Raw genomic sequence first — 19,575 nt, forward strand, 5'->3', positions numbered from 1 at the left:
ATGACAAAGACTTCACATGCAAATTCAAAGTTAAGTTTCAACTAGGGACAGGGAGTACACTGTAAATTTTTAGACCCTTTGTTGACATAGTATCACATATCACATCTTAACTTTCACAATATAAGTTTCAATGACCAAGAACAGTTTATATCATACACCTGCAGTCACTGTATAAAATTTTAATACCTCATTTCGTAATTAGAACATGAAATAAAACACCGATCCTCAAACTAACTTTTTCCATACTTAATTTTCAACATTAATAGCCTGATTTACAATACATTAGCCGAACGGCGCATTATAAATTGACAAGTAAATTGGTTTGAATTCTGAAGAGATTACAAATGACTTGATAAACATGGGAAATGAGTCTTCGGCTTTATAGGACAATATTTTACTAATTAGGCAAAGTAACGGCTTCAGAAAAGAACATGTCTTCAGTGATTCACCAGTCAGATGATGAGCGCACAGCAGGCACAGTGCTACATGAAGGTAACTTCCCCTGAGCTCATGCATATCCCAGACAAAGTCATTCAGACATTGTAACCATGTACACTGTGTTTTCTGGATGCAATGCTCCTCTGAACACCGACATGAGGTCATGTTACCTTTATGTGCAGTTGGTGTTACTCTAAGCCTCATTATTGTTGGGTCATTTCTCACCTTTAACTTTTAAGATAAACCATGAGACATTTTTTAAAGTTGTTTTATTGATTTATGTAACAAAATAATAAAAACATAAAAAATCTAAATTAAAAAATGGATCTTATACAATAAAAATGCTCTTTTTTCTGGTACATAGGTCCCTTTTAGTTTTCCCTACTGTATATAAAAACATCCATAGCTGTGCTCTTGGGGGGCCATGGTCCGTTGAAGCACAAACAAGTGTAAAACAGACTGTTGCCTTGTACGCTGTGATGTCTGCCCACAGTTATCCAAACTTCCGAGCATTGAACTCAGATAGGAGTACCTCTTTATAGGGTCACAAACAGACAGTCTGCTTTGGCTTTGGCTGTCCAGGTGTGATGGAAATTGTAGTTTTCCAACAGCTGGAAGGCCAAGGTTCCCCTTCCCCGACTTAGAGCCCTCAAGAGTGACCCAAAGCCAAACCAGTTGGGTGTCCCGACAGATCCACACCCATTACCTATTACATTATTAAGTATATCCAAAATCTATAAAAAAGAAACTATTAATACAGACCAGTGAGAGGCATCATGTATGTTGTAGATACCCTGTATAGTTATGTTTACATTCCTGGCAGGGCAAAGCAATCCAGGCTATAAAAAGGGCAGTCACAGCACCTAGACTGAGGCCATAACCATACCCACAAATATTGGGCAAACCAAACAACTCTATTGCTCACTACATCTTTAGATTATAGCATTGACTCTTATTTTAGGATGACACTGCTCTATGCCCTTGTTTAAAACCATCTCATACACAGTAAATTTATCCATTGCAATAGTGTTTAATCTCTTCAGTTATAAGTTATTCCAAAGTATATGAAGAAATGTGTTTAACCTCTTCAAGAATTTATTTCCTTAGATTCGGGAACTTCATTCCTCCACCTAATGGCTGTCTAATAATTTTTTCCTTGTAGGCCCTCCAAGTTTGCAGGGAGGCGTAGCGTTCTCTGATCTCTGTCTCTCCTGGGAAGCTGTTCACCAGCTCTTGTGCAATCTGTCTAGACTTGACAGGGGCTTCAGCCAGGAAAAGTTTTGTTGGAATAAAAACGCAGTCCGCTCCTTCACTTATCTATCAAACAAAAATAAATATCATCCAAAAATATCCAATTCACAGCAGAAATTTTCTGTAAAGTAACATTTTTCAGTTAGAAAAAGAATAGTGGTAATGACCAAATAATTATGCATATACCCTGCCCTAAATATAATAAAATGGTTTTAAAGGCACCAGTCAATATGACAATTTAAGTTGTCACTGTCGTTATAACTTTCAAAGTCTGAATCAACAGTTCAATCAATTTATCATGGAAAACACGACACTTCCTGTGTTTAGAATCTTCATTTTTCAAAGAGTCTAAATACAGGAAGTCCCGTGTTTAAGGCAGTCATTAGATTGAGGGACACATTGAGCCGTGACACTCTGTACTGACCAGACTTCATGGGGGGATTTATCATCATGCACCCCTGGCGTACACCATGCAAAAGGGGCAGATTTGTCCCTTGTCCGTGGCGTACCCCTGCTGTATCCCCCACTCGCCTAGTGAGCAGGGGGCATGACAAGGCGGGCAGGAGGCCTGGTCTCCTCCTGTAATTGAGTTATTAAGGTATATTACTGGTAACAGGCGTAAAACAGGCGAAAATCTACACCTGCTTTAGAGCAGATGTAGATTCTGGCGCAATGTCTGCCCTGGGCACAGGACTGGCCGGCTGTACTAAGAGGCATGCGGCTACAAAGTTCCTGAAAAGGGCACTGAGGATCAAGGTAAGAAAATTACCTTAATCTTCAGCGTCCTGTGCACTATAGGGACATATCAGCAAGTTAGACGCTTCCCTTCCCCTTCCCTTTTTTTCTAAACATATAGATCTAAAGATAAAGTCTGTAGATAGAGTCTGTAGATAGAGTCAGTAGCATAGCAGACCATGCGTTTCTGTCCTACAAAATTATTATATATGTTCGGAAAATGAATCAAACATAATCACTTGTTGATAACCTTAGCCCATTATACCTAGTGGGTCTGCCAGGAGTATCTGTTCTGCTGGAAGTACCAGGTACACATCAACAACCTTTTTGATAGGTACCAACAAAAACCCTAATGGTAAGTAGAGAATGTGATGGGTACATCGCCTTAAGCTGGTAAGTAATAACTCACCACAGGGGCTGCGCTGTTGTTGCATAAAGAAGCTGTGTTTTTTTTTGTAATCCTGGGTAAACCCTTTAACCCTTAAAAATTTTATGTGTACTCATCATGATACTATTTCTTGTGTTGACTTTTATCTATTTCCATACATTTCCGTTCTAGTGTTTAAAGGGGTACTCCAGCGGGGGGGGGGGGCACTTTTTTGCTGGGACTGAGGGAAAAGACTTCCACTTACCTCCCCGGTTCCAGCGGCGGGTCCCGCTTCACGGCGCTCCGGTGCCCGGTTTCCAGCCGCTTCCGGATGTCTGACGCGGGCCCGAGACGTGCATCTCAGGTCCGCTCAGCCACTCAGTGAAGGAGGCAGGATCTGAGCGGACTTGAAACGGATCCCGCCTCTCTCATTGAGTGGCTGAGTGGACCTGAGACGTCACGTCTCGGGCTCGCGTCAGACACCTGGAAGCGGCCGGGAACTGTGAACCGGAGCACCGCGATGCGGGACCCACCGCTGGAACCGGGAAGGTAAGTGGACGTCTTTTCCCTCGACCACCTCCTCCCCGGTCCCAGCAAAAAAGTGCCCCCCCCCCCCCACTGGAGTACCCCTTTAAGGGCTGTAAACCTGTCCCACATACAGCAGATCATACCCTTAATCTAATGATTTTTGGTTTCATGTTGTTTAATTTCCTGGTTAACTTTTGCTGATAAGGTTACAGATTTTTTTTTTCTTGTTTGTAGCACGTGACCAATTTTTTTTTTTTTTTTATTAAAACAAAGTCTGTCATGTAGTTTATATATCTTCATACTGAATGTACATCAGACAGATCTAACTAAATAACCTTTAGATGTAAGTGCTAAACTGACAGGCTGAGCCCACTGGAGAGTTGGTCGCTCGCTGCCGTGCTAATACTTACTAGAAATGAGCCCCGGGGGATCTAATTATTTATCAATATACCAATTAAAATATTCAGTATAGTTGGTTTGAAGACATTTGCGGCTTCCGGATCTCAGTAATAATGTTATTAAAGTGTGCTTGCTGGAAATTTCTGTTGCAGAATCACTACAGCCTGACTTCCCTGGACTCTGGTAATTCTGTACTATAAATTTTTAAATTCTAGGTAATACAGATCAACAAAACTATGCTTAGGCTAAGTGGTATATGACTCGTGGTAAAATCATGGTCACAACAAGACTTTCATTTTTCCTCTAAAGTGAAAAACTTAAACCTCTGCGGCTATTACAAAGTTTTCAAATTATTTGCAATCTTATCACAACAGTAACTTCATGTAAATTTAGGGCAGTAGGCCAATAATGAACTAAAACAGTTCATGTCTGTACTAATGTCTATGAAAATACATGTGGGATTGTCTCCATCAAAACTCTACAGACCAGCATCAATATCGGTGGTGGGTTGGAGGATGAGGACATGCACCTAAGGCTGGGTTCACACCGCGTTTTTCCTATCCGTGTAACGTATAAGTTTTATGGGAAAAACTGATGCAAAAACGATGCAATTGTGCGCCATTTGTTTGGATCCATTTTACCATTTACTTCTGTATCATGAACACTGCTGGTCCATTCACTTGAGGGACAAATGCCCTCTTTTCTCTTAATCGGTGGGCCTCCCATCATTCAGACCCCTACTGATCAGCTGTAGAGAAGAGATACATTTTAATGTGTAGATGACCCTTTTAATTTACTGAATGATACTGTCACGGCTGCGGCATCGTCCCATGCTCCAGGCCACCGCCTCACCTGTTCCCCCCAACGCTCTCTCCTCGGCAGATGCTGGAGCCCATGTGCAGGGGCCCGATGCCGCAATTGCTTCAGCCCAGCATGGGCACGCTCCTGCTTGCTCCTGTTCTGCCCGGCAAGCGCATCCTTTTTGGGGCACACATGCCAGCTCTCTCTGATTTAAAGGGACAGTACGTCCCTAATTGGTTTATGTGATGACAACTCCTTATAAATTCCTGCCCTGTCCCTAGTGTTGGAACCTCTGCATGCTTCCCATAGCATGTGGTCCCAGCTGCCTGTGGTTCTTGCCCCGTGTCTGCTGCCTGTGGTTCCGGTACGTGACTGCTGTCCTGGTTCCAGCCATGAGTCCTGCTATGTTCCTTCCTGCCTACATGTCTCCAGCTCACCCACTGTTGCTAGCAAGCCAAGCCTGAGATAGTGACCTTGGAGTCGCCTGCTACTGCTACAGCAATCCAACCCGCCATGTGGTGGACACTGGTGAGGACCAGGGGCCCCTTAGACTCTGCTTCCTGGTGCGACCTAGTCACTGCTAGCAGTCATACAGCAGATCCACACCTCCAGTTGTGACAGATACCTATCCTTGCTCTATGAATGATGGATAAACTTTAGATTTAAACTAAATTAGCACTTTTACACTTACACTGTAAATTCCAATAGACCTGGTCTTGTTTCCTTTTTCATCTAGTTTTTTTGGTATTCACATTATGGAACACATGAAGATCCAGCCACAACATATATTGTGTTCTATATACAAAATCTAAAGTCTAAAAACTTACCAGGCTAAAGCGTAGATTACAGGACCTAAACATAGTTTCTGCCAGTCCCTGTAAATAAATAATATAATATACATTACAGCCTATCATCTATATAGTACAATTAATTTAAGATACAGTACCATCAATATTCTGGTTCCTTATCGACTTGTACACAACACAGTAACCACTTGTTTTCCATGCAACACTACTATGTTAGCATGGTTAACACTAACATGTAGCTTTGTAGTTACGTGTACCTGTATCTGAGGTCGTATATGACCTATGGTTGACCGCCATATAAGAAACTTTTAGACATGTCTTCATGTCTCTCTGACATGTCAAAAGTTTTGATGGGTCAAGGTCTGGTCAATGAGATGCCAATAACAAGCAGAGTAGAGCACTAAGCTGAGCCTGTCTCTTCCTGTCTCTCTCCTTGCTAGAAGAAGAGACAATCTCCATAGCCTTTCTATACAATCCGTCTCCTGTACTAGGGAGAACGTTAGAGAAAGACATGCTTAGCTTGGCACTTCTCCCTAATCATTCTATGTACTGCTGTTGAAATATATATGTTGCAGTAAAATGGTAGAATCAGGGATTTGATCAAATGACTAAGGGATTTGATCAAATCCTGGGAAATGATTAAATGACTGCGTCATGCTGAACTCTATCATTTCCCCCTGCAATATAGAATTCGCTTACCGTATCACTTCTTTGCTCCCCCCAGCCTGTCCACTCTGCTCCCCATCCGCCTCTGCTCCCCGTTCCACTCATTTCCCCTGCTACACACCTCCTTGCTCCCCTGGCCCGTCCGCTCTGCTCACCGCCTGCTTCCACCGCCATATGCCTGCCGGGAGGTGTGCTGCTCTGCTCCCTATCCATCTCTGGTCCCGTCCGCCCCTCCCTACGACATGCCTCCTGCTCCCATGGCCTGTCCACTCTGCTCCCCTGTCCGCCCCAACGCCAAATGCCTGTCGGGGAGGCGTGCCTCTCTGCTCCCCCGTCCGCCTCCGCCGCCGTATGCCTGCCGGGAGTTACCGTCCTCCCCACAGCCATATGCCTGCTGGGGAGGTGTGCCGCTCTGCTCTCCCGTCCAACTCCACCACCAAACGCAGAGCCAGGCGACTCCTCAATGGTTCATTCCATCATTTCCCTTAAAGGGGTCAGTGATTTGATCAAATCCCTAGGGAAATGATGCAATGGTATAACCAGAGAATTGTCAGGACAGTTGAAGGATCCTTTTGGCACACTGTCGGAGTTTTTGGGAAGGTTAGTCAGGATTTTGGTGTGTGTTCCACTTCCAACGCGTTTCCCCAATTGTGGTAAACAAGGGTTCATATTGATGAGTGATTCTAGCCTGGAGGGCCTGCGTAGACGCAGACTGGGTGTACAATACACACATGGATGGACGCCAGCTAACCTAGTTACCTTACCCTGCATATCATCATCGACTCATCAAGCCTGCACAACTGTAATTGTATGACTACACTAAGTTTACACCCTCTAGGCTAGGATCACTCATCAATAACGTGACTACACCTACCAAGGTGCCTGCATATACGCCTGCTGAATAGTATCAGACTGCAGAGAAAAACCCATACACTGGGTCTGCTAATCACATACCAGCTTTGTCTTACAGCAATACATCAATATTTATCGGACGCTGCACACCACTTAGACTTGGGACTTGTCTGAGACAGCATTTTTACCTACATATTCACATATTCCCTGATAAACCCTTGTTTTCCACAAGGGGGAAACACGTTGGAAGTGGAACATACACCGAAATCCTGACTAACCTTCCCAAAATCTCCAACAGTCCAAAAGGATCCTTCAACTGTCCTGACAATTCTCTGGTTATCCCAGAGTATGATTGCTATAACTACTGTTCTGATCACTCATCCATTTTTGCGACATTACCATACCAGATGAGACTGTTGCATCTCTTCTAAACCCTTTTCTTCCTTCCTCCTACCACATTTTGGACTTCACATACTTTGACGGTATCCTAGAGTAGGGGAGTTTCCGTCTGGCGAAGGGATGCCTGACCCCGCGGTCCCTGCTTAGGCTAGGCAGGGCATAACAGGGTATTATCCCGACAGCACTATAGCTTTTACCTTTCTTACTCTAGCGGCGGAAAAGTTTTTTTATTCACCTGTATGCCTACTGTTTGCACTAATAAATACTCCAGCATTACCTTGTGTCCACCACAATAGTCCATTCTTCATATACACTCACCAGCCACTTTATTAGATACACCTGTCCAACTCCACGTTACCACTTAATTTCTAATCAGCCAATCACATGGCGGCAACTCAGTGCATTTAGGCATGTAGACATGGTCAAGACAATCTCCTGCAGTTCAAACCAAGCATCAGTATGGGGAAGAAAGGTGATTTGAGTGCCTTTGAACGTGGCATGGTTGTTGGTGCCAGAAGGGCTGGTCTGAGTATTTCAGAAACTGATGATCTACTGGGATTTTCACGCACAACCATCTCTAGGGTTTACAGAGAATGGTCCGAAAAAGAAAAAACATCCAGTGAGCGGCAGTTCTGTGGGCGGAAATGCCTTGTTGATGCCAGAGGTCAGAGGAGAATGGGCAGACTGGTTCGAGCTGATAGAAAGGCAAAAGTGACTCAAATAGCCAACCGTTACAACTAAGGTAGGCAGAAGAGCATCTCTGAACACACAGTACGTCGAACTTTGAGGCAGATGGGCTACAGCAGCAGAAGACCACACCGGGTGCCACTCCTTTCAGCTAAGAACAGGAAACTGAGGCTACAATTTGCACAAGCTCATCGAAATTGGACAGTAGAAGATTGGAAAAACGTTGCCTGGTCTGATGAATCTCGATTTCTGCTGCGACATTCGGATGGTAGGGTCAGAATTTGGCGTCAACAACATGGAAGCATGGATCCATCCTGCCTTGTATCAACGGTTCAGGCTGGTGGTGGTGGTGTCATGGTGTGGGGAATATTTTCTTGGCACTCTTTGGGCCCCTTGGCACCAATTGAGCATCGTTGCAACGCCACAGCCCACCTGAGTATTGTTGCTGACCATGTCCATCCCTTTATGACCACAATGTACCCAACATCTGTTGGCTTCTTTCAGCAGGATAATGCGCCATGTCATAAAGCTAGAATCATCTCAGACTGGTTTCTTGAACATGACAATGAGTTCACTGTACTCAAATGGCCTCCACAGTCACCAGATCTCAATCCAATAGAGCATCTTTGGGATGTGGTGGAACGGGAGATTCGCATCATGGATGTGCAGCCGACAAATCTGCGGCAACTGTGTGATGCCATCATGTCAATATGGACCAAAATCTCTGAGGAATGCTTCCAGCACCTTGTTGAATCTATGCCACGAAGAATTGAGGCAGTTCTGAAGGCAAAAGGGGGTCCAACCCGTTACTAGCATGGTGTACCTAATAAAGTGGCTGGTGAGTGTATATTCCTTGTTTATTTGTATAGACTTGTGGGGAAAAGTTTATATCTCTGACTGTCAGTACATCTCATTTCACTTCATTTATGGACTGCTGTTGATCTCACCACCCAAACTCCGACCAGTGGAAATGTTGAACCTATGTCACTGTATATCGATGGATGTATTATGCTCTTAAATAAATAACAATTGGCATTATAAATAAAAAGTGCACTCTTCAGAACTAAATGTGCTTCAAGTTTTTATAGAAAAATAATGAAAAAAAAAAACTCACAAAGATGCCTCCACGCTCCAGAGTCCCGACAGTAACAAATCTAGCTGATGGTAAGGTGCTCATCTAAAAAACAATAAAATACATGCTACAGCGGAATGACATACAACTAGCATGAATGATTCCACTATACTTATATATACTTTATGTAACATTATATAATATATTTACCACTACACTCATCAATGTTAACAGCAGTTTGGATTAGTTCCATATTGTCATAGTCCTGTATCTTTCTATTCACCAATAGTAGGGGTGAGCCAGTTAAGATAGGGGAAGGGTGATAATTGGAAGATATATTGAAAGGTTTCTTATATTCACTTATAATATTGATTTATAGCAGAAACCATTTAATCCAGATTTAAAGTGAACCTGTAAATTAGAAATATGCTTTATAGCAGGCCCCATATGCACTGGGTCTGGGGCTGGCCTAATTACCTGTATAGGAGACTTATCTAGGCATGCTCTGTGCAGAGGTCATTCTGTGGGCTGGGTGGGCTCTGACCATCACTTAATGTTGTTTATGAATAACAGTAACCTTTCATTGTGATTCTGCCTGTGATGATAAGCAGGATAGCCGCTCCAAAACAGGAAGTGTCAGAATATTAATAGGCTTAGAAGCCAAGATGACAACTGCTAAATTCCACGGTTATCTTATAATATAGATAGTAAAATGGATAATTAGAAAAATCAAAACTACATTCTTAAATATATGTTTAATATAAAAACTTGATATTTGGTTATTTTCTAATGGCACATTCCTTTAATTCCTTATGATGGGTGCTTCCCATATGGTGCGTCATTTGTTTCCTACTCCTTCTTTCCTGTACAGCCTAAATCCAGGTATTTTACAGTTACATAAACCACTGCAACCACTTAACCATTTTCCATTTTAGTAACCAGATCTAAATTATTCTTATTAGGTATGATGGGCAATAACTCTCAGAGCTTGTTGCCTTAGCTACAAGGACTGATATACATTATAGGAACAATACTATTACCATTTTATTTTAATCTTATTAACTGCATCTTCTACACCAATAACCACAGTTTTAGAAATGAAAACAGTTCTTCAGATGTCAAGGAGCAGTGGGGTCATTTTTGCATGCGATCTGGGACTGCCCGAAAGTTATGCCTTTTTGGAGGGAAGTTATGGCCTTTATGGCCCAACACTTTGAATTTCTTCATATCTGCTCTTCTGAGATCTGTTTGTTGGGTCTCATCAATGAGGTGAAACACAGCAAATACTATAGCTTGTTCATTCGTTTCCTTTTGTTTTGTGCCCGCAAAGTCATTATAATGGAATGGAAAAGCCCTGACGTTCCATCATTAACTAGGTGGATACGATTAGTCAACACATATATCCCACTGTACCAAGCTTTGTATGAGAGCAGAAAATGCCCACAAAAATTCAAAAAGATATGGATCCATTGGATATCTCTGGAAGTGACTAATGTAAGGTCCAGCTAAGTTTATGTAGCTGTATCGGGTTCAACCAGTATGGTCCCACGGTGTGGGGGAGGGAGCGCATTAAGTGAATGTTTTTGTGTGTGTGGGTGTGTGTCAAGTTTTTCCTCAGTTGGTAGTTCATTTTCTAAATTTTCGTACCCCCCTTTGGTTTGCCGGTGCAATGCACCCTGTTAATACTTCATGTATACTGCCTGCACTTGCCGTATAATGTACTACGAATTGTGCACCGCTGCTTTGGTTATGCCATATGTGTGGCTGTATGTACTGATATTGTGAAAACTGTTTAATAAAGGTTTAAAAAAAAAAAGAAATGAAAACAGTTCTTCATCCTAACCGGGTAGAACAGAAATCATCTTAGTAAATTTCTGGGGTTTTTTACCTACGTAGTTTAAATATTTTCTGAATTTCACACCAAGTAATTCTGTACCTTTAGCCATATTCTCACATGCTGATTAATGCATGTAGCCAAATAAATGCAAGATTTTGACAAAAGTCCCAGTAACACTGGTAAACGTATGGCGCATGGTTTGGGCCATAAACCTTCATAAGACATGTGGATTTCCCTTTGTATTTGTAGTATAATATGGGAGCATTTCAGTATTCTTCCTGTCCAAACTGCAATACGAATGGCTAGAAATGCCTGAACCACATATACACTCAGGTTCATTTGAACCCAACCGTGTAGAATTTGATTACCAGTGGCTTAAGAAGTTGGATGCAGCCCTTGGAAAACATGGACACAGAGTGAATCAAGACTATTAGAATCTTCACCGTTTTAAAGATTCTTTGGAGTTGGAAGAATAGATAGTGAGGAAATTGCAGAAACATAAATTCCACATTTAATAAAAAAATTAACAAATTATTTCTTACGTCATGCTGACCACGTCTCCCTTCATCACCTAGCTTCTTTTCTGAGCAAAGACAGAAAACAGTTTTAATGCTTTCAGGAAGTAAAAGCCAAATCATGTAACAATCCACCAGTTGTTGTCATAGTCCTACAATAGGTCAGAAGTGATTTGGGTCTTAAACATGGTAAAGTTAAATGGGAACTCCGGGTAGCTTTGTTAAAAAAACAAAAAAACTTCCAAACAGTGCAAGGTTCTTACCTGTGTTCCCCCTAACACTCTTCATGTGGTTTACCATAGTCTTTTGGCTATGTTCACACATAGGCCCAGATTTATAAAAGAGTGTAAAATATAGACAGGTGTAAACTGCCCACAGCAACCAATCACAGCTCAGCTTTCATTCTACCAGAGCTGAAAGCTGAGCTGTGACTACACGTAGCATATACACATAGCCAGGCTCTCAGCACAACTATTGGGATTGGAGATAAGTCAAATCCCATACATTTTACTTTTTAGGTGCAGAAAGCAACAGTGATCTTGTCATCTAGTAAAAAAAATGTTCCCTCTGTCAGTCTATCAGTACCCCCATAATATCCCATAGTGAAGGTCACCAGGTCTGTTATCCTAATCTGTTAAACCACCAAGGCCAGCATCTATGCATCCTAACTTCAACAGGGTTAATGTCACAGAGAAATGACAATATATAATGCAAAGAAAAAACAACAATTTTACACTACTTAAATGTTTATTTGAAATATATTAATACAAAGTAAATTCCTTAGCAGATTCCTTTAAGAATGTGTTTACCAAACTTTTGCCTCTTGAAATACATTGATAAATGAGTATGTGAAATAAAATGACCCTTCTTTTCTCACAAAACTAAAATGAAGACACGTGTGGGAATGTTTCTCTCTCTCAGCACACACATATCCTGTCAACACTTTAACTAATGAATTAGAATAGAGAAAGGGTCGTGGCCTCTGTATAAGATCAATGTTCCCGGTTAAACCACCCCAGTTAGTCTAATACGTCAATGCCTATTAAATGCTGGATTTTTTTGACCACATTTACTGTGGTCTATATAAAGCAATGTTTTTCATGTGCCAACATTTAACATTGGAGAAATTTTCCTTTTTTAACATTTATCAACTTTTTATTGTAATCAACTAATTAGAAAAGAAAGTCAAGAAGGAGTGGTCTAGACTGGACTTCCTGGGCTCCTTTTTTAAAGCTGCGGATTTATACAAATATACCTAATATACATATGAAGAACAATAAAAGATAGTATTCACCAGCTTATAATTTCAAGCATTTATTACACATCACCGGGATTTACGAGCTGCTGAATGTCATCTTCTATTGTTATTTGTATGTATTTTGGATTGTGCTATAGCTGTACTCATGCCAGTCTCGTTGCATCTGCACTGCATGGTTTCTATCCATGTGGGTGGTACCATTTGTATTGCTCTCTGATATCTTTTAAAAACTGCCAAAATCTGGAGCATTTCAGGTGCAACATTTTTCAACACCCTTTAGACACATTCACAAAGTTAATGCCCCAAAAAGAATATTCCACCGTGCTTAGTTCATATAAGCATGGCACATCACAGGAACTACTAAAATGAGGACTGTGGCAGGAGCCAGACGCTTGGGAAACCGGCAATGTTGGGGGAGTGGGCTAGGTTATTATGCCGCTTTTTATTTTCCTTACAACACCAGCAACAAATGCAATACTCTCCCTGCCCAGACAGCACCTCTAATAATATCATATCTGTGAGGGTCCTAATCCAAGCACCCCCTGCAATCAGTCAACTGAAGCGGCTGTAGTGATCTGGCAAACACAGTAGCCTCTTTGTTTACCAGACAAAGCTCTGTATATTTTGTAGCTGTTATGCTTGCTTGGTGCATAGAGTGAAAATGATTGGGCGGCAAGACCAAGCATAACCTCGGGTAATTGCACACAGCTGCTCCTGGTAAACAACAAAGACGTAACAGAACTTTTTGGAGTACCACAACTTCATCAATAGAGCGATTGGGGTGCAGGAAGTCAGAACTTGCTTGGCAGCCTATTCTATCCTATGTTAAGGTTAGGAAATCCTAATATCCTATTAGGAGACATAAGGCAGAATCTTATAGTGCATTTAAAGTGTCACTGTAGTTATAATATTCAAAATCTAAATCAGCAGTAGATGTGATATAAAGCACGTTTGCAATTTACATTAATTATTCTTTTAGTTATCATGCTTTAAAACAAAGCTATACTTACTTGTGTCCCGGTCCAACTCCCGAAGGCAGCTTTTCTCAAGTCTCACGGCTCAATGTGTCCGTCAATGAAATGACTGCCTTCTCTGTGAGAGTGCAAATGACCAAGACTTCCTACATTTCCTGCCAGCACAAGTCTAAAAAGCTCTCTTAGGGAGACCAGGTCTGGATTTCAGGTAAGTATAGCTTTGTTTTGAAGCATGATAACTAAAAAAAATATATATATATAAATTGTAAATATGCTTTATTTCTACTACTTCTATCTACTGTTGATTTGGAGTTTGAAAGTTATAACCACAGGTACACTTTAATATGGGGCTCTGGTGCATCAATTTTATGAAATAAGCTTTTTAGTAATATGCACCAGGGGCGGTACTCTACCCCTTGGTGCACTGAAACAATAGCCTACCTGGTCCTCTTACCCCACCACTAATACTAAGCAGTCCTTTTGCTAAGAAGGGTGAGGGCAGCTGTTTCCTAAAGGATGGATGAAAAAAACTGTGCACTGGAGTGCCATAATAAAAGCTCTATGTGACCCTGCCAAATGTCCCCTGCTATATAAGCAGGTTAGGATGCCCCGACCTGCTGATAGATTCTTTTCAAAGTTTGGGAAAACACCCCTAAAGAAAAGCTAAACTTCTTGCAACCAGTACACTCTTTCCTGGACCAAAGTGCTTGCCTTCATAATGTGATCCAGTCTGGAGAATGCAAATTATCTTGAACTAATTTAACCTTAAGCATTTCTGCAATGAGCTAAGGGTGATTCTTCTTCCAGTGTCGTGAGTATGTGTGTGTTCCTCAACCAGGCCAATAGTCCCTAGCCAATACGTAAAATTATGAGGCTGACTTCCTCATGACTCATTCCAAATTCCATGATGTTGCTGAAGTCACATAACACGTCAGCATCAAGTAACAGAGGCAATCACCAATGTACCATAGTGTCATCTATGTAACTTGGTTTTCCCCATAGAGTTATTACCTGCACTATGAATGCTCCTGCCGCTTAATGAGAAGGTTGATGGTCCTGCAGTCTGCAAAACATTACACAAGAGTCAATGAAGGTCATTTGTTACAAGAGAAATAGGCTGCTCCAGGCTGTTGTAACAAGCATCATGACAGTGATACGTAGATTCAAGAAGGACGCACTGCCTGTTACAGTATATTTCATGCAGTAATCTATCATTAAGTAGCTTTACTGTGACTACTGTGACTCTAACAGACAGGCTCCGTAATTGCTGCACATGATGGTCTTGCAGGCAATGACATGATCATTTAACGCTAACATATGACCATTACCATTGTTTGTTTGTTTTTTGTTCTAGAGAGCATAGTTATAAAAGTCTATGGAGTAAGTCAATGTCCAATGCATTGAAGAGAGACTTTAGCCAAGCTATAATCAACTCCAAAAAGAAGAGACACCTATCTATAGAGAGCTTTTTCTGGGTTTTTGGCCTCTGTCAGTACAGAGCAGGGCATGCCTGCTGGCAGTCTCAACAAGAAACAATATTTCCTAAGAGCTACATCAAAGGCTCTTCCTTTGGGTGTCTCTTGCTTTTAGAAACAAAGCAGGAGCAGGTGATCCTCATTCATTCTCGCAATATGTGAGAGACCCAGAAGTGGTACTTGTATCTGCTGAAATATATATTGTCACTCAGGGTCAGACTGGAGTACCTGGGGCCCACCAGAGGAAATAATTCTTGGGGCCCATCATACTAAAATAATGCATGACCACCACAGTTGTGTAATAGAATTTGTTTACATGGCTTCACAATATAAAACACAATGATGGAGATTTACTAAGGCGTCTAATGAGCAACTATTCTAATGGGGATTGGTGTGTATTTTGTTCTAATATCTTGTGACTGATTCATTAACCCCTTCAAGACCAAGCCTATTTGCACCTAAAAGACCAGGCTCATTTTTCAAAATCTGACCTGTCTCACTTTATGCGCTTATAGCTCAGTGATGCTTTAGCGTATGCTAGCGATTCTGAGATTGTTTTTTCGTCACATATGGCACTTTATATTAGTGGCAAAATTTGGTCACTACTTTGTGTGTTTTTTGTGAAAAACATCAAAATATCATGAAAAATTAAAAAAATTTGCATTTTATGAACTTTATGTCCTCTTTATTCTGATTTAATTTCGTAAACCTATTTCACTTTTTTAGGGTGTTACGGGGCTTAGAAATGTATCAGCAAATTATAAAATTTTCATGAAATTTCCAAAACTGATTTTTTTTTTTTTTAGGGACCAGTTCTTTTTTTTTTTTAAGTTGATTTAGGAGGCTTGTATACTGAAAACCCCCATAAGTGACCCCATTTTGGAAACTACACACCTTAAAGAATTAATCTAGGGGTATAATGAGCATTTTAATTCTACAGGGGCTGGAAGAAAGTATTCACCAATAGGCCATAAAAAAATGAAAAATTTAAATTTTCCAATAATATATACGTTTAGATTAAAGTTTCTCATTTTCAAAAGGAACATGAGAGAAAAAGCACCCCAAAATTTGTAACACAGGTTCTCTTCACTACTACGGTACCCCATATGTGGGCGTAAACCACTGTATGGGCACACAGCCGGGCTCAGAACGAAGGGATCGCCAATTAGCTTTTCCATTGCAGATTTTGCTGAAGAAGTTTCCGAGCGCCAGGTGCGTTTGTAGAGCCCCTGTAGTATCAGCAGAGAGAAAAAACTCCATAAGTCACCCCATTTTGGAAAGTGCACCCCTCAAAGAATTCATCTTGGGGTAGAATGAGCATTTTGACCCCACAGATGTTAGAGGAAAGTATTCAAAATTAGTAAAAATTAAAAACTCGAATTTTTCCAATAATATGTTCCTTTAGTTTGAAATTTCTCAATTTCACGAGGAACAAGAGAAAAAAGTACCCCAAAATTTGTAACGCAGGTTCTCCTGAGTAAAAAGGTACCTCATATGTGGGCATAAACCACTGCATGGGCACACAGTGGGGCTCAGAAGCAAAGGAGCGCCAATTAGCTTTTTCAATGCAGATTTTGCTGAAGAAGTTTTTGAGCGTCAGGTGCGTTTGCAGTGCCCCTGTAGTGCCAGCGTAGTAAAATCTCGCCATAAGTCACCCCATTTTGGAAAGTGCATCCCTCAAAGAATACATCTTGGTGTGCGGTGAGCATTTTGACCCCACAAGTATTAGAGGAAAGTATTCAAAAGCAGACAGTAAAAATGAAAAACTCGAATTTTTCCAATAATATGTTCTCAATTTCACGAGGAACAGGAGAGGAAATTCACCCCAAAATCTGTAACGCAGGTTCTCCTGAGTAGAACGGTACCCCATATGTAGGCATAAACCCCTGTATGGGCACACAGCCGGGCTCAGAAGGGAAAGAGCGCCAATTAGCATTTTCCGTGCAGATTTTTCTGAAGAAGTTTCTGAGCGCCAGGTGCGTTTGCAGCGCCCCTGTAATGTCTACAGAATAGAACCCCCCAAAAGTCACCCCATTTTGGAAAGTACACCCCTCAAAGAATTCATCTTGGGGTAGGATGAGCATTTTGGCCCCTCAGGTATTAGAGGAAAGTATTCAAAATTGGCCAGTAAAAACAAAAATTTCACAAGGAACAGGAGAAAAAAATGTACCCCAAAATCTGTAACACAGGTTTTCCTGAGTAAAACGGTACAATAATATGGTCAACATGGGGTGGTCACGGGGAACCTGCTGTGGTTACGGCAACCTGGGGTGGTTAGAGGCAACCTGGGGTGGTTAGAGGCAACCTGGGGTGGTTAGAGGAAACCTGGGGTGGATACGGACAACCTGCTGTGGTTACAGACAATCTGGGGTGGTTACGGACAATCTGGGGTGGTTACAGACAATCTGGGGTGGTTACGGATAAACGGGCAACGTGCGGTGGGTACGGGCAACCTGCGGTGGGTACGGGCAACTAGCGGTGGTTAAGAGTAATCTGGGGGGTTACGTGCAATCTGACGTGATTACGGACAACCTGGGGTGGTTACAGGCAACCTGCGGTGGTTACGGGTAATCTGGGGGGGGGGGGGTTAGGGGTAATTTGGGAGTAAAATGCAATTATTACTATAATAAAAAGTGTGTGTTTTATTTTTTTGCATGTTTTTCACTTTTTGTACTTTATACATTCATTTTCACTATATTACTATGTTTACTGTGATATTTTCTATCACAGTAATCATAGTTCAGTGCCAGAGACCAAATTGGTCTCTGTCACTTTAACTTTTCAGAGTTGGCTGGTTATGGAGCGCATGCGCACTTCATAACCAGCCAGGACGCCGAGGAGGAAGGAGCTCCCAGGATCAGGTGAGTATATGGGGTAGGTGGGGGGGGGGGGGGTGACTGGGGGGGTGGGGGGGGCGACTTGCGGGGTGGGGGCACATCACTTTTTATCCCCTGTCACCAATCATTTATGGTGACAGGGGATAAAAAGTGCCGGGAGCACATGGCACAAGTGATCAGCGGTATATAGTATATACCGCTGATCGCTTGTACCGGGACCCAACAGGGGGGTCCCCGATCACTGCCTCATGCTCTCCGCTACCTCCGGTGGCGGAGAGCATGGGGCTTTCATTCATTGTTACTACGAGATCACTGTAAACAGACATTAGTCTGTTCACAGTGATGGCAGCGGCCATCTTGGATCTGATGGCCGCCGCGGGGAGGGGGGGTTAGTTACCGGGGCACTAGGGGGGCTGATCTGGGGTATTATTTTACTTATTTCATCTCCCCCCACCGTGGATTCACGGTGGGGGGAGATGAAATACAGCGGCGGCACCGGCCCATTAGTGACCGCCGTTTTGGCGGTCACTAAGGGGTTAATCGGGGTCAGCTGCGGGATCGCAGCTGATTCTCATTATCTCCGGTGCTGCAGTCAGATGAGAGCGGGATCGCTATCTCTGCAGCGATCCCGCTCTCATCATAAAGCCCCCTGAAGTCAGGAACGTATATAAACATTCCTACTGCACGGGGTATGTGCAATAGGAATGTATGTTACTGACGTGAAGGGGTTAAAATGTAGCACTGCCATAGTAAATGCATCTAAATAAAGAGGCGCAAAAAAGGCGCAAATATGAAAAAATTTCGCAGTTTTATTAACCTGGTACTGACCAGACGTAAGCTTGCGCCTGTTTATGCAACTTTTTAAAAATTTTGTATTCTGGGTGAATACTAAAAACCGGCAGATTTAAAAAAAAGTTGCATCTAAAAATATTCACCTGTCGAATACTGGTTCATAAATAGAACTTAGACCAAAAATGGGAGAAAAATGCAATTATTCACCAAATATTAGGCACAAAAGCCTTGATAAATGTCCCCCAATGTTTATTAATACATTTACATTTACACTTTAACTTAATAAAGAAATAAATAATACATGTTTTTAACTTAATAAATAGAAATTCCAGACAGAAAAGAAGTCCCTGTGGGTGACATGGCATAACAAGAAAATCTGTTTAGTGTTATATAAATCACTTTGCCATTCAGTGGGATGATGGGGTTGTAGTCATGTAACACACCAGTTATCAGGGGATGATGGGAATTGTAGTCATGTAACACACCATCTATCAGTGGGATGATGGGGGCTGTAGTCATGTAACACATCCAGCTATCAGTGAGATGATAGGGGCTGTAGTCATCATGTAACACACCAGCTATCAGGGGATGATGGGGTTGTAGCCATGTAACACACCAGCTATCAGTAGGATGATGGGGGCTGTAGTCATGTAACACACCAGCTATTAGTGAGATGATTGGGGCTGTAGTCATGTAACACTCCAGCTATCAGAGGATGATGGGAGTTGTAGTCATGTAACACACCAGCTGTCAGGGGGATGATGGGGGCTGTAGTCATGTAACACACCAGCTGTCAGGGAGTTGATGGGGGCTGTAGTCATGTACCACACCAGCTATCATGCGATGATGGGGTTGTAGTCATGTAACACACCAGCTGTTAGTTGGA

At 42.0% G+C, this 19,575-nt stretch overlaps 1 protein-coding gene across 1 annotated transcript in view; it reads right to left on the reverse strand.

Annotated features, from left to right (window-relative positions):
• Positions 1 to 767: 767 nt before the first annotated feature.
• Positions 768 to 19,575, reverse strand: part of LOC138796558 (cyclic nucleotide-binding domain-containing protein 2-like) — a 68,873-nt gene continuing 50,065 nt past the window's right edge. Inside the window, exons 13-17 of the mRNA XM_069976164.1 lie at positions 14,597 to 14,648; positions 11,381 to 11,421; positions 9,044 to 9,106; positions 5,347 to 5,394; positions 768 to 1,755 (exon numbers count right to left, since the gene is read on the reverse strand). Of these exons, the coding sequence (XP_069832265.1) occupies positions 1,534 to 1,755; positions 5,347 to 5,394; positions 9,044 to 9,106; positions 11,381 to 11,421; positions 14,597 to 14,648 (426 nt within the window). The 3' untranslated portion in view covers positions 768 to 1,533. The remainder of the gene's footprint in view (positions 1,756 to 5,346; positions 5,395 to 9,043; positions 9,107 to 11,380; positions 11,422 to 14,596; positions 14,649 to 19,575) is intronic.

Source organism: Dendropsophus ebraccatus, chromosome 7 (genome assembly GCF_027789765.1).
Source record: "Dendropsophus ebraccatus isolate aDenEbr1 chromosome 7, aDenEbr1.pat, whole genome shotgun sequence".
NCBI lineage: Eukaryota > Metazoa > Chordata > Amphibia > Anura > Hylidae > Dendropsophus > Dendropsophus ebraccatus.